At 48.1% G+C, this 15,556-nt stretch overlaps 1 protein-coding gene across 2 annotated transcripts in view; it reads left to right on the forward strand.

Moving 5' to 3' along the window:
- Nucleotides 1-880: 880 nt before the first annotated feature.
- The window catches only part of PODXL (podocalyxin like), an 85,638-nt gene continuing 70,962 nt past the window's right edge, over nt 881-15,556 (forward strand). Inside the window, exon 1 of one of the 2 annotated variants that reach the window (XM_079992760.1) lies at nt 881-1,434. In XM_079992760.1, coding sequence (XP_079848886.1) covers nt 1,350-1,434 — 85 coding nt within the window. In that variant the 5' untranslated portion in view covers nt 881-1,349. The remainder of the gene's footprint in view (nt 1,435-15,556) is intronic. The other variant, XM_079992759.1, reaches the window with a different exon arrangement.

A 15,556-nucleotide genomic window follows, 5' to 3' on the forward strand; every position in this document is an offset into this window, starting at 1 on the left:
CTGGGGTTGCAATGCTCATCTCGTTTTACTGGCCGAGGGAGCTGGCGTACAGCTTCCAGGTCATGTGGCCAGCATGACTAAGCCGCTTCTGGTGAACCAGAGCAGCGCACGGAAACGCCGTTTACCTTCCCACCGGAGCAGTACCTATTTATCTAGTTGCACTTTGATGTGCTTTCGAACTGCTAGGTTGGCAGGAGCAGGGACTGAGCAACAGGAGCTCACCCCGTCCCGGGGATTCGAACCGCCGACCTTCTGATCAGCAAGTCCTAGGCTCTGTGGTTTAACCCACAGCACCACCCGCATCCCTTTCCCTATTCTCATCAGAGAAATGTTGGAGGGTATGGAGTTATATAAGCCCTGAGCCAAGGAGATAAGCAACTATACAGCCGACATCTGAAGGCAACCATGAATAGGGAAGTTTATTAATGTCTAATGTCTGATTATATTTTATATATATGTTGGAAGCTGCCCAGAGTGGCTGGGGCAACTCAAACAGAGTGGCAGGATAGAGTAGTAGTAATAATAATAATAATAATAATAATAATAATAATAATAATAATAATAATAATAATAATAATAGAATAGGACGTTACTATTTTAATTGGACAAATGTTGGAGGGCATGCGATTCTATGATTCAGCTCACCGACATAATAATTGGAAAGGGGTGGAGAATCTGCAGCTTGACCCTCAAGCTTGGCCAAGAGAAACCCACTCCCTTGCAGAGAAAAAAAGAGAGTGGGTGGGATCCAACGGACAGGCAGGCGCTCTGGCCAATCGCCGCTCGGGAAAACCCCCCGCCATTCAGGGAGCCGGCTTGGAGAGCTCCGGACCAATCAGGGCGCCGTCTCCTGCCTCAGCGTTCGATCGTAGTAGCCGGGTCCCAGCTTGCGGGATCGCAGTCCGGGCAGCAGCAGCAACAGCAGCCAAGGCGTCTGATGCGTCCGCGAACAAAGGCAGCTGTGCGCAGTCGGGACTAGCAGCGTGCGCAGTCAGCCAAAGGCGGACGCGAGGAAAGGAAGCCGAGCGCTCTGCGGTAATTGGTGGTGCAGCTCCGGGCTCGCTTTGCAGCTGGAAGCGCAGGATCGGCTGGTTTGCGGGTCCCGGATCTTGGCCCCCCCATTGCCAAGCAGATCTCCGGGGAAAGAGGCGAGGGGGATCCCGAGGAAACGGGGACAACAAAGGGGGGGAAAGGAGAAGGCAACGTGCGCTTGGCGTCGCCCCACCAGCTCGCCGCTTTCTGCTTCCCTCCTCCTCCACCCCCAGGAAAGGACTGATCCTGCCGGGGGTCGGATCTCCGGCAAAGTTCGCCCAACGAGGCATCCCGGCCGGCGGGTCCGCGCTCTTCCCATGCGCAGAGGGGAACCCGGAGCAGCGCTCGCCATGCGCTCGGCGCTGCTGCTGCTGTTGCTCGGCGTAATCTCCTCCTGCAGGGGTGAGTAAGGGCACTTTGCCAGCTGGGATCCAAGGGGAAGCGAGGCGGCGGGGCAGGGGATCGCGAGGCTCCTGGCCCGCGAGCGTGCGGGGCTGTTGGTTTCCAGGGAGGGGGGAGCACTTGCTTGCCGTGCAGAAGGTCCCAGGTCCAGTAAGGCTGGGATAGATTTCTGCCTGAAACCCTGGAGAGATGCTGCCAGCCAGTGAAGGCAGCACAGAGGTAGATGGTCTGACTCTGTATAAGGCATCTATCTACCCACCCACCCAGGCTGTGATAGTCACATAGGAAGCTGTTTTCTCATCAGTCAAAGACTTGGTCTCTTTAGCTTAGTAATGCCTACAATGACTGGCAGCTTCTCTCCAGGATTTTGCCCACACAAACTGGGAGACGCCAGGATTCGAACTTGGGACCTTTTGCACACCGAGTGCGAGCTCCACTGCTGAGTCGCAGCCTTTTCCCCAGTGACTTGACTCGCAGGTGTCAAAGGGCTGGGAAGGCAAGAATGGGGTCACCTGTCCTTAGAGCTGTATTTGTGAAGAACTCTCCCCCCCCCCCCCCGATACACAGAGATGGATAAATCTGCAAACACTTGTGGACCTGGGTGTACTCTAGACATTCGATCCAGTTCTGGGACCCACATCAACACTCTTACCCAGCGCAAAATTCTGGTGGTTGAAGTCAGTGGGCCTCGTAGGAGCTAGCTGCTGCCACTGTTCCACTTTAGAATATCGAAAGTGTTTCTTGAGGAAGGGTGTTTCTGAGCATGTGCAGTGAGTTTCCTTCTTAAGTAACCACAGCTGACCCCAAGGTTAGAGACTGGGATTCCGAGTAGGAGGAATGGGTATGTGTGTTTTGCTTTAAAGGCATATCAATAATATTTGTTTTACAATTCCTCAGCTTAATTCCTTTTGAGCAGGGATTGGGGTGTCTTCATTGTCTGCCTTGCACGTGCCAATGGGACGTTTTTGAAACCAACGTGGGCAATAGGGGGTATTGGTTCACTTTAATATGCTGATACTTTAGAGCAGAGCTCACCATCCCCAGGTGAAACATAAAGGAGGGACAGTATAAGTCTCTTTTATCTTGTATTTTTATCATGTGAACCGCCCTAAGATCTTTGGATAAAGGGTGGTATATAAATGTACTGAATAATAATAATAGCAGCAGCAGCAGCAGCAGCAGCTGGGTTTTAGACAAGTATGTCTTGGAGAATTAATTTTATAGAGATATATTTTGCCAAATCCATGTGCAAGATTGCATCCTGCCTCTGGCTGGCCTATTGCATTGCAGCAGCCTCCTTTGGCGTTACAAAACAGCATCCTCTGGCTAAGGAACTGGTCTGAGCTACATGGATATGGGTACCAGGGCGATATCCTCTTGCAGTCTGTTGTTATTGCTCTGCAAACACATGGTCTGCTGCTGCTGCTGCTGTTGTCTTGCATTTGGCACTCTGCAGCAGTGATACCGCTTTGGCTGGTAAATCCCTCCAGATTCTTTCACCCCCTCCTTTCTCACAACGTGCATATAACTTGGTTAACTGCGTCTTTCCCAATAGGGATGCGATTGTGTTCACCTGGACTCTAAAGCAGCTGCGGCAGGTGTTTCTGCAGTCCCAGCCAGCATGCCCAATGGTCAAGGATGCTGGGAGAGTTGTAGTCACCAACATCTGAAGGCCAAAAAATCCCCAGCCCTGCCCTAAAGTCTTCAGGCTTTGCGCATTAGAAGCGTGGTAAAGGGACCCCTGACCATTAGGTCCAGTCATGGCCGACTCTGGGGTTGCGGTGCTCATCTCGTTTTATTGGCCGAGGGAGCCAGCGTACAGCTTCCGGGTCATGTGGCCAGCATGACTAAGCCGCTTCTGGCGAACCAGAGCAGTGCACAGAAACGCCGTTTACCTTCCCGCCGGAGCGGTACCTATTTATCTACTTGCACTTTGACATGCTTTCGAACTGCTAGGTTGGCAGGAGCAGGGACCGAGCAACGGGAGCTCATTCCGTCGTAGGGATTCAAACCGCTGACCTTCTGACCGGCAAGCCCTAGGCTCTGTGGTTTAACCCACAGCGCCACCCACGTGGTAGAAATCAGTAAATAATAATGGGTATCTGGGATAAAGAGGGCCCCAGTGTTGCTGGGCAAAACACCTGCTAGTTATGTTGGACAAAACTATATCTGCTCGGATTTATTGATGTCAGTTTGTCTGCACAGGATTTGTGGGTTGCAGAGCTCTGTCTTTTGTGATGAAGCTTGACCATCTTGCTGCTACATCTATCTCTAGTTTTAAAAGCCGCTTTCCAACATGCAGAGGCTAGCATGCTCAGCCTGGGGCTTGCTAGACTGTAAAGCGTGCTGTGATTTCGGACAGTCTGCAAGCGCAGAGCAGGAATCAGGGACATCTGTTTCCCCCACCATTACCTAACCGTTGGCCATGCTGACTAGGGTTGAGGGACATTGGAGATAAACAGCAATCTTTAGTGCCACAGGTTCCCCAGGCCTGGTGTAGGGTCCAACCCCAGATATTGTGGTCACCAGCTACACTCTTGCTTCATTAGTGGCCAAAACAGCCTCTTTACTCACACCGACTATGTTTGTTCAGCTTTTGAAAACCTTGTTTTCTTTTGCTTCCACCCGTAGCCCATTTCCACAACTCTTGACGCACTGTTTTGCACGCGTGATTTATCCCTATGAGGCGTTTGCATGGGTGGTTCTGGTCACCGTTGCTCACAATTTGCTGACCTGAATGGCCACTGCTATTGTAAATCTCCTGGTAATTTTTATTTTTTCCCCTTTTTGTAAGAAGTTAATGCAACACTGACTATGCAAGAGCCTGTCAACAGTTTCTCAACCCAAAACAAATTATTTATCCTGGGGAAGAAGGGTCATAGCTCAGTGACAGAGCATCTGTTTTGCATTCCAAAGGTCCCTGGGTCAAATCCTGGCATCTCCTGGTGGAGCTCAGAATACCCGGTGCCTGAAACCCTGGAGAGCCCTTGCCTGTCAGTGTAGACCAGGCTTCCTCAAACTCGGCCCTCCAGATAGAGACTACAGTCTCCACCATCCCTGACCACTGGTCCTACTAGCTAGGGATCATGGGAGTTGTAGGCCGAAAACATCTGGAGGGCTGAGTTTGAGGAAGCCTAGTGTAGACCAGTGTTTCCCAACCTTGTGTCTCCAGCTGTTTTTGAACTACAACTCCCATCATCCCTGACTAGCAAGACCAGTGGCAAGGGATGATGGGAATTGTAGTCCAAAAACAGCTGGAGGCACAAGGTTGGGAAACACTGGTGTAGACAATAGTAGGACCCAGTGGTCTGATTTGGCAACTTTCTATGCACTGTTGATTTCAGCTCTTGGGTTGGGTTGCAAGTTGAGTAGCTGGGTCACCTGCCTTCAAATTCATTTCTGTATGGGGTTGTACCAGAGCTACCCTTACCCTGCCTTCCACAAACAGAAATACCATAGGATAAGGAAAGCAGTGGATCCCTGTCCACAAAGACTGCATCAATAGGAGTATAGATCTAGATCAAGGGAAGTAATAGTGCCACTGCATTCTGCTCTGGTCAGACCTCACCTGGAGTACTGTGTCCAGTTCTGGGCACCACAGTTCAAGAAGGACACTGACCAACTGGAACGTGTCCAGAGGAGGGCAACCAAAATGGTCAAAGGCCTGGAAACGATGCCTTATGAGGAACGGCTAAGGGAGCTGGGCATGTTTAGCCTGGAGAAGAGGAGGTTAAGGGGTGATATGATAGCCATGTTCAAATATATAAAAGGATGTCACATAGAGGAGGGAGAAAGGTTGTTTTCTGCTGCTCCAGTGAAGCGGACACGGAGCAATGGTTCCAAACTACAAGAAAGGAGATTCCACCTAAACATTAGGAAGAACTTCCTGACAGTAAGAGCTGTTCGACAGTGGAATTTGCTGCCAAGGAGTGTGGTGGAGTCTCCTTCTTTGGAGGTCTTTAAGCAGAGGCTTGACAACCATATGTCAGGAGTGCTCTGATGGTGTTTCCTGCTTGGCAGGGGGTTGGACTTGATGGCCCTTGTGGTCTCTTCCAACTCTATGATTCTATGAAAGAGCACGTTGCATCCCCAGGGTCCCTCCCTGAAGTGTGTGACCCTAAGTTACATCCCATATAAGAGGGAAATTGCTGTTCACTCCTATAGGGATTACGTAGAAGCACTGTATTGAAGGCAGCACAGGACGTCAAAGTTCACCCACCAGCAGCCATCATTCTTGCTCGGGATTCTGTAGGGAGAGCCAGTGTGGTGTAGTGGTTAAGAGCAGTGGACTCGTAATCTGGGGAACCGGGTTCGCTTCCCCGCTCCTCCACATGCAGCTGCTGGGTGACCTTGGGCCAGTCACACTTCTCTGAAGTCTCTCAGCCCCACTCACCTCACAGAGTGTTTGTTGTGGGGGAGGAAGGGAAAGGAGATTGCGAGCCACTTTGAGACTCTTTAGGGTAGTTGCCAGGGAACTGCCATCGGAACTGGGAAGGGAGGTAGAGGATACAGGGATCCTCCGAAAGTCTTGCGAAGCAGTTCCTCTTCCTGCGGTGGGGAAAGCCACGACTCCAGTGGGGAAGAGGGAAAGGGATAAGGGGGTGCTGCTGGGAGCCCCAGCACCACTCCTGGTCAAGCCAGCCAGGAGGGAAGCATGCCCCTTCCGTTGCCCACCCTGCGCAGAGGGGTAAAGCGCAAAGAAGGAAGAAAAAGGCTGGGCGTGACGAAGTTCTTATGTTGGGGACAAAACCGGAAAAAGCCACTCCCGGATTCTGCTAGCGCTTGAGGCAGACATGAACTTTGGGGTTCTGCACTGTAAATAGTTTTGCACCAAATAAAACCTGTAAAAGTCAGGTCGGAGTCCTGCCTGTTTACTCACGAGCAACCACCCTAGCCATCTGACAGCAGTGATAAAGCGGGATATCAAACCCAAACTCTTCTTCTCTGCACCAAAACCCCACAGAAATATGGTTTGCTCTCCCACCACCCCACCCACCCCAGATCTGTTGAATACACAAACTCCAGTTCATTTGCATGCACTAGCACAGCACCCAATATAACAAAGGGCATTTTGCTGATTACGAATAATAAGTGGGGGTGGAGGATGTGCAGAGTGGCCCTTTCTCCCCTCCCCCCACCATCTACAAAAAGAAGATGAACAGATGCAATAGATGTCAGGATTCAAATGTTGCATAGAGGAAATTTTGGCTGATGCAGCTGTTCTCAGCTCTGCAGCGTTGAGACTTTGCTTGTTTGTTAAATGTATATCCCATCGTCTTGCCGAAGGAGCCCAGGGCAAACGTGGTCATCTGTTCCTGCTGAAACCTGCCCCTTCTGCAGAGCTGCTGGTAGCGCAGGTGACTGATTCCCCTTTTGCACCTGCTCTCCGTACACCCCCCTGAATTAGGAGCCGACTTGAGCCCTTGTTGTTTTTGGAGGAAATCCTGTTGCTGAGCAATGTGAAGGAGAGGCTGCCTAATTCCTAGTTCCATTGTTATTGATAGGAGGGTGATGAGGTGGTGCTTTTGGTTGGAAATTCTTTGCCCAGGACAGCAAGCTAGACTCCCATCCCCCCCTCACCCCGCCCAGAGGAACTTCTATAATTTTGTTGTTGTTTAGTCATTTAGTCGTGTCTGACTCTTCGTGACCCCCTGGACCAGAGCATGCCAGGCACTCCTGTCTTCCACTGCCTCCCGCAGTTTGGTCAAACTCATGCTGGTAGCTTCGAGAACACTGTCCCACCATCTCGTCCTCTGCCGTCCCCTTCTCCTTGTGCCCTCCATCTTTCCCAACATCAGGGTCTTTTCCAGGGAGTCTTCTCTTCTCATGAGGTGGCCAAAGTCTTGGAGCCTCAGCTTCAGGATCTGTCCTTCCAGTGAGCACTCAGTTAGGACTCCATAATCATCCCCAGCCAACGAAATGGGATGATGGGAGCTGCAGTTCAACCACATCTGGAGGGCCACAAATGAACTGCACCAGTGCCACGGCAGATGTGCAAGTTTCCCGCCCCATCTCTCTGCCTAGGGTAGGCAAAGTGGTGCCCTCCAGAAGTCATGAGTTGCCACTCTGCCCGGCTTCCAAAAAAATATCAAAATACTGTAATACATCAAACATTAAAAGCTTCCCTAAACAGGGCTGCCTTCAGATGTCTTCTAAAAGTCTGGTAGTTGTTTATCTCTTTGACATCTGATGGGAGGGCATTCCACAGGGCAGGCGCCACTACCGAGAAGGCCCTCTGCCTGGTTCCCTGTAACTTGGCTTCTCGCAATGAGGGAACCGCCAGAAGGCCCTCAGTGCTGGACCTCAGCGTCCGGGCAGAACGATGGAGGTGGAGACGCTCCTTCAGGTATACTGGGCCGAGGCTATTTAGGGCTTTAAAGGTCAGCACCAACACTTTGAATTGTGCTCAGAAACGTACTGGGAGCCAATGTAGGTCTTTCAAGACCGGTGTTATTTGGTCTCGGCAGCCGCTCCCAGTCACCAGTCTGGCTGCTGCATTCTGGATTAGTTGTAGTACTGGCTGATGCTGAGAGGAGTTTTGAGACGAACATTTGCAAAGCCTCACATTAGCATCCTGATTATATTTTTCTTGTGTCTCTCAGTTCCCTACTTTCTGGTGTCCAAAGCTCTCCTGCCCACTTTAACAACTCTGCTTTCCCCCACATAACATGCCGCCAGTTCTTCACCCTCTCTGGCAGAGAATTCTTCCTCAGCCCTTCCATCTGAGTTTCCTCAACCCGGAGATGCCAGGGTTTGAACCCTGGATCATTTGCCTGCCCGGCATTTGCTGTTTCCAATGAGTACAACCCTCGTTCCATGTTCCGGGTATTCCTAACAATCTGTCAAAACAGGTGGTTATATTTTCAGGCACAACTGTTCCATATACTTTTACTGCAACAATATTCATGTTAGCATGTCAAATTGGAAACTTTAGAAATCACTACCTCTATCACTGGAAAGGAGACTCCATTGTTCTAGAATTATTTCCTTCATATTAGAAACACAATTTCTAATATGTACATAACCAAACATAATACAACTTTTCCACGATTTGAATTATTTGCACTGCCCAAATGCTATTGAACTGCCCATTTTGAATCTGGCTCACTGTTTTTTAAAAAAATCAACCTGCAGACATGTTTAAAAAACATTCCATAGGAATATTAGGGTCTGCCGCCATTCGTTTCTCCACTCACCTACCCCCTTTCCCCCACACCTGGCCATCCCCTCCCCCCTTTGCTCTTCACCCACCCCTTCCTACCAGCTTGCCCCCTTTAAAGGAGCATCTCTCCCCCCCCACCCCGTTAAATAGCTCTCCTGGGCCACCTGCCCCTCACACTACTTGCTTGCTCGTCTGCCTACCATTTTGTCATCACGCTGGAGTTTGTGCAGCCAGTGAACTGCAACGTGACGACAGCCTTACGTTTTTATGTATATAGGAAAGATAGGGACCTCAGCTGCCTTATAACAGTTGTGCCTGAAAATATAACCACCTGTTTTGACAGATTGTTAGGAATACCCGGAACATGGAATGAGGGTTGTACTCATTGGAAACAGCAAATGCCGGGCAGACAAATGGTATTATTATTGCTCAATGGGAGTGGCTGTCTGGGATTTCACGTGGGGCATCTTTCCCAGCCTACCTGGAGAGGACGAGGATTGAGCCTGGGAGCTTGTGCATGCCAAGCAGATGTTCCACCGCTGAGCTACGGCCCTGACTGTACATCATGAATGTACAATATTGTACAGTCACTCCTGAATACCTGAAGGCGATGCCTGGGAACTGAACCACAACAAAGGGCCCTTTTCATCCCTTTTTAACAAGCTTGGCTCCCGCCCCCTATGAAAATGTGAGGAAGGATCGCCTAGTGGCTTGCAGCAGGAGTTTTCGGTTGTTTTTCCTCCTTGAGCCTGTGTGACCTTGGAGGAGTCGTTTTGATTCTGCTACAATTTCTCATTTTCCCCAGCCTTTGCCTGGAACCTGCCCTGCAGACTCGTAATTTTACGAAATACGATAATCGTTATTGTCATTGTCCCATACAGAACAACGAAATTGGGGGGGGGGGGGAATCTACATCAGACATTTTAAAACCAACAAGCCTGCTATCCCAGGCTGGTTAACCCCCTAAAAACTCTGATACCCCATAATTAAATACAATATACTCCCACAGAGACTACCTTACACGGCGTTTAAAACCAAAATCACATTTGGATAAAAACCTGTTTCTCAGGCGGCTAGTCCTAGTCTTTATAACCCTGTACCTTCTTCCAGAAGGCAGAAGCTGAAAGGTAAGGTAAAGGTAAAGGGATCCCTGACCATTAGGTCCAGTCGTGGACGACTCTGGAGTTGCAGTACTCATCTCGCTTTATTGGCTGAGGGAGACAGCGTTTGTCTGCAGACAGCTTCCAGGTCATGTGGCCAGCATGACTAAGCCACTTCTGGTGAACCAGAGCAGCACACGGAAACGCCGTTTACCTTCCCGCCGGAGTGGTACCTATTTATCTACTTGCACTTTGACGTGCTTTCGAACTGCTAGGTGGGCAGGAGCTGGGACCGAGCAACGGGAGCTCACCCCGTTGTGGGGATTCGAACTGCCGACCTTCTGATCGGCAAGTCCTAGGCTCTGTGGTTTAAAGTAAAGGTAAAGGTACCCCTGACCATTAGGTTCAGTCATGGACGACTCTGGAGTTGCAGCGCTCATCTCGCTCTATAGGCCGAGGGAGCTGGTGTTTGTCCACAGACAGCTTCCGGGTCATGTGGCCAGCATGACTAAGCCACTTCTGGCGAACCAGAGCAGCACACGGAAACGCCGTTTACCTTCCCACCGGAGCAGTACCTATTTATCTACTTGCACTGGCGTGCTTTCGAACTGCTAGGTTGGCAGAAGCAGGGACTGAACTGAACCTTCAGATCAGCAAGCCCTAGGCTCAGTGGTTTAGACCACAGCGCCACCCACGCCACCCATCAAATGTTACTAGACTGTAATTTCCATCAGTCTGGCTGTTTCCATCAGTCTGGCTGTTTCCATCAGTCAGTCTGTTGTGACCTTATTGCACAGAGGAAAGGCAGGCTGAAAAAGAATCTCGTGAAGGGCTGTGTACATTCTTACCACATCAAAAAAGTAGCATTTATTAGTGGCATCAATAACATGTGGAAGAATGAGGAGCCACTGCACGTTGCAGGATAAGACCTTTGAGGGTATTTTGAGAAGCCGTCAGCTGTTTGCTAATGTCTCAAGAACCCTGTCATTTTGATTATTTATTAAATTAAAGTAAGTTACTAGATCTCATGGTTGGGTGCAGATTTCAAAGGCAGTTTATGGATCCTGTGGTTAGGCACAGATTTCAGGGTGATGCGACGTGGCATTAGTAGAGCAGTAACAACGAGGCAAGTCAGACAGGGAAGAATTGAGTTCTGGCTGCATTTAGTGATTTGTCACACAAAAACTCCAGAAGTGAGGCAAGACTCCTCCACCTTCCCCTACTCTGTTCAGAGTTGCCACCTTCTTCTTTTCCCTGATTGGCTCATGATGAGAACAGTTGCATGTCAGGCCAAAATTCATCAGGCAGTGTTATCCATGCTGGGATAAGCTGCTCCTGTTGGATTGTATTTCTTCTTTTCTTTTGCATCGTGTAGTGTTCTTAAAGAGGGATGTGGGTGGCACTGTGGGTTAAACCACAGAGCCTAGGACTTGCTGATCGGAAGGTCGGTGGTTCGAATCCCTGCAGCGGGGTGAGCTCCTGTTGCTCGGTCCCTGCTCCTGCCAACCTAGCAGTTCGAAAGCACGTCAAAGTGCAAGTAAATAAATAGGTACCACTCCAGCGGGAAGGTAAACAGCGTTTCCATGCACTGCTCTGGTTCGCCAGAAGCGGCTTAGTCATGCCGGCCACATGACCCGGAAGCTGTACGCCGGCTCCCTTGGCCAATAAAACGAGATGAGCGCCGCAACCCCAGAGTCGGCCACGACTGGACCTAGTGGTCAGAGGCCCCTTTACCTTTACCTTAATGTTCTTAAAGGCACAAGAAACCGTTGCAGGGAAGGCATGCAGACTGAGGGAAGCGACTTTATTTTTCCCCTGGAGGGGCAGCGCAAAAGGAAATCTCCACCCTTTCTCCTTCTCTGTGCTTGCTTGTTTTCACAAAGCTCAGGCCATCTGTTGACGCATGCTAAATTCACTGTCGAGAAGCTGTAAGTGGAAGTGTTCCCGCCAGACAGAAAGATTAATCCAGATTGCTTTGTGTGCGTAGTAACTACTAGAGCTGTCTTCAGCCTCAAAGGAGCCCACAGTCCTTTTGCCCTAGAGAAAGTGAGACTTGCACCTCTCAGCATCTTTCGCTCGCCTCCAAATCACCAGTGGCTTTCCTTTCTTCTGCCCCTGATCACAGGCAAATCTCCCTTCAGCCCCCCCAGATTCAACATGCAAAGATTAATAGTGGTGAGTAATTGTATTTCTGTGCTGCTTTTCATTCAAATGAATCCCAAAGCAACTTGCAAACAATACAGAACAATAGGACATAATAGAGCATCACATAGATACAGCACAAATCATATAAACTGATTAACAAGTTATCAATAAAGCAGTTACAAATCATCAATAAAAAATTGCGATCTATAAAACAGTATTAACAAAGCAGGAAATAAATAATGAGCTAAATCTCCAGCCCAAGTCATATTGCATCATTAACAAATCAATACGGCATTGATAATCTATAAAACAACATTAACAGAATAGCAACTGGGGGGGGGAATAAGCTAAGCATAAAGTTTATGGGGGCAGATGGGGCTTGTCAACTTGCGAAGGTAGCCCATCTAGGAAAAGGAAAACCTTGGTCCTAAACCACGGCTGCCTTGTGGGATATCTTATGGAGAAGAGTAAACCCTACAAAAATCCACAGACGAGGCCCTAAGATGTTTCAATGGCGCCTCCTTCCAGCAGGTCTTGCGTCCAAGCCACTGCCAACCATCTTGTTCTGCTTTCCTTTGCACCACATCAGCGAAGCGGAGATGAGGATCTTGTCTCTTTTCCCCCCAATTTTTTTTAATTGATTTTGCAGAATTTTTAAACAAACAAGCAAACATCTTAACTGTACTTAATCCAATCTTAGTAACATTGTTAAATGACCTCCTCGAATCCCCCTGGCTGAATTTCAGTGTATATCATTGTAACAGTTTTCCAAAGCCAATTTTCTCATAAAATTAACTTAATCACTTAGCATCTTTCTTCCTTTCCATTTTAACTTTAAACATATTATTCTCTAACATCACATATTTAAATCCTAGGCCTATCTGGCATTTGCAAATTCAGTGGTGCCTCGCAAGACGAAATTAATTCGTTCCGCGAGTTGCTTCGTCTTGCGGTTTTTTCGTCTTGCGAAGCACGGCTATTGGCGGCTTAGCGGCTATTAGCGGTTTTGTCTTGCGAAGCAAGCCCATAGGGAAATTCGTCTTGCGAAGCACCTCGAAAAACGGAAAACCCTTTCGTCTAGCGAGTTTTTCGTCTTGCGAGGCATTCGTCTTGCGGGGCACCACTGTTTTTCCAATTAAGTTATCTTAGCATATTTAACTAAATAGTCTTTGAATTTCATCCATTCCTCCTGGTACTCTTCCTCCTTTTGTTCGGGGACTCTTCCAGTCAGGTCGGCTAGCTCCAAAAAGTCCATCAGGAGATGAGAAACTTGTTGCCTGGGTAGCCCAGGACCTGCAGACACACTGCCCAGGCTTGCGCCACAGGGAAGCCACTTCGGTGCTGCTAACACAGCAGTTTGACTTCACCCCCAGAGGCACACTCCACGGTCTCTTGAGACAGACGGATGCCAACAAGTTTAAGTTCTTACACACACTCCCCATGCCCCCATGACTCATAATCCTTTGCTCTATTCAGTTCATTAAAATACACATACCTCGGGTTAAGAACGTAATTCGTTCCAGAGGTCCGTTCTTAACCTGAAACTGTTCTTAACCTGAAGCACCACTTTAGCTAATGGGGGCCTCCCGCTGCTGCCACTGCGCCACCGGAGCACAATTTCTGTTCTCAGCCTGAAGCAAAGTTCTTAACCTGAAGCACTATTTCTGGGTTAGCGGAGTCTGTAAACTAAAGCGTCTGTAACCTGAAGCGTCTATAACCCGAGGTACCACTGTACAGTGGTACCTTGACTTCCAAACTTAATCCGTTCCAGACTTTTATTTTTATTTTATTTTTCAAAAAAAAAAGTGATTTTATAAAAACAAATAAACAACACATACAGAAAAACAAACAATACAAATGAATTCTTGTCTTATCCTTATTTTTTCTAAACATTGCTAGGTGGGCTTCCCCAAGTCCCCCCTATCTGATTTTCATTTTACCTCATCTTTAGCAGTTTACATATATCATAATTTGTAACCATTTTTTTTATCACGCTTACTTTAACCATAGAAATCTTCACATTTTATCACTTATAAATAATACTTTTTAAAAATACACTATCCTCTACTTCTAACCCTACAGCGTATATATACTTCCAAAGCTATTCAAAGATTTAAATATTAACATATTTTTTTTTTTTCAAATATTCCTTAAACTTCTAATCTTCTTCCATCGTCTCTTCTGCCTGGTCTCGGAGTCTCTCAGTCAGTTCAGCAAGTTCCATACAGTCCATCATCTTCATCATTCCAGGCTTTTTAAAACAACCCTTCAGACAGCAATTTAACATGAATTTTACTATCTAATGAGACCATTGGTCCATAAAATGAAAGCAATAAACAATGTACTGCAGTCACACAATCAGTCAATCAGTAGCTGAACTGGGTTCCACACAGTCACAAAAAAAGAGGCACAACAACGCAAAATAGCAAAAACAGACAGACCTCGGTGTAACACTCAAAATGGAAGTGTGGCACTCAAATCGGAAGCATAACACTCAAAATGGAACACGTACGGCTTCCAGAAAAAGTTTGCAAACCGGAACACTTACTTCCGGGTTTGTAGTGTTTGGGTTCCAAATTGTTTGAGTAGCAAGGCGTTTGAGAAACAAGGTACCACTGTGATGCACATTGTTAAGCCAGCTCAGCCAGGTGCTGTGTTCGATGGGGTCCTTGGGTAGTGGGCCATGGTGGAGACAGTGATGATGAGAAACCAGCCCATGCCACTCTAGATAATTAGTAATAATAATAATAATAATAATAATAATAATAATAATAATAATTTATTATTTATACCCCGCCCATCTGGCTGCGCTTCCCCAGCCATTCTGGGTGGCTTCCAAAAAAATATTAAAATACTGTGATACATCAAACATTAAAAGCTTCCCTAAACAGGGCTGCCTTCAGATGTCTTCTAAAAGTCTGGTAGTTGTTGTTCTCTTTGACATCTGGTGGGAGGGCGTTCCACAGGGAGGGCGCCACTACCGAGAAGGCCCTCTGCCTGGTTCCCTGTAACTTGGCTTCTCACAGTGAGGGAACTGCCAGAAGGCCGTCAGAGCTGGACAATGGGGGTGGAGACGCTCCTTCAGATATACTGGACCGAGGCCGTTTAGGGCTTTAAAGGTCCATCAGGACCTTTAATCAGGAGGTCCATTCCCACTCGAGGAAGTCCAAGACGAGCCTGGTGCATGCTGGGGCCTGGCTTGCCTGTGTGTGCCTTCCCCAGCCATCATTTTAAGCCACACAGGTGCTCACTCAAAGGCATTAATAGTCTTTTTTTAAAACTGAAAGGATGTCTGAATCAACAAACCGTGGTTTGCAGTTGACTGTTAACTTGGAAACCATGGCTTGAGGTGGGTTTGCAGACACTTCTCTGTGCGATGTCATAAGTCAGGGGGCTACTGCTTGGTGGAATGAGAGCGAAGCAGAGCGATGAATATTTACAAAGACGAGAGCTGAGATAAATAAAAAGGAAAGCAGCCAGGTCATCTGTTCTCAGCCGTGGTGCTGGTGTTGTTCATTTGGAAATTCATACCATGATTTGGGTTCTAAAGTATGGTTGTTGAAAAACTGCACCTCCATGGTTTGGTCTGGTGTCTGAACTGAGCATGAGGATGGTTCAAATGGTTTGCCAAACCATGGTTTGTCCAGATATCTGAACTGATAGCATCTGTGTTTGGCAGGAAGTCTTTTCTAAGTCCTGCTGCCTGGGATCCTTT

Source organism: Podarcis cretensis, assembly GCF_951804945.1.
Source record: "Podarcis cretensis genome assembly, chromosome: 10".
Classification (NCBI taxonomy): Eukaryota; Metazoa; Chordata; class Lepidosauria; order Squamata; family Lacertidae; genus Podarcis; species Podarcis cretensis.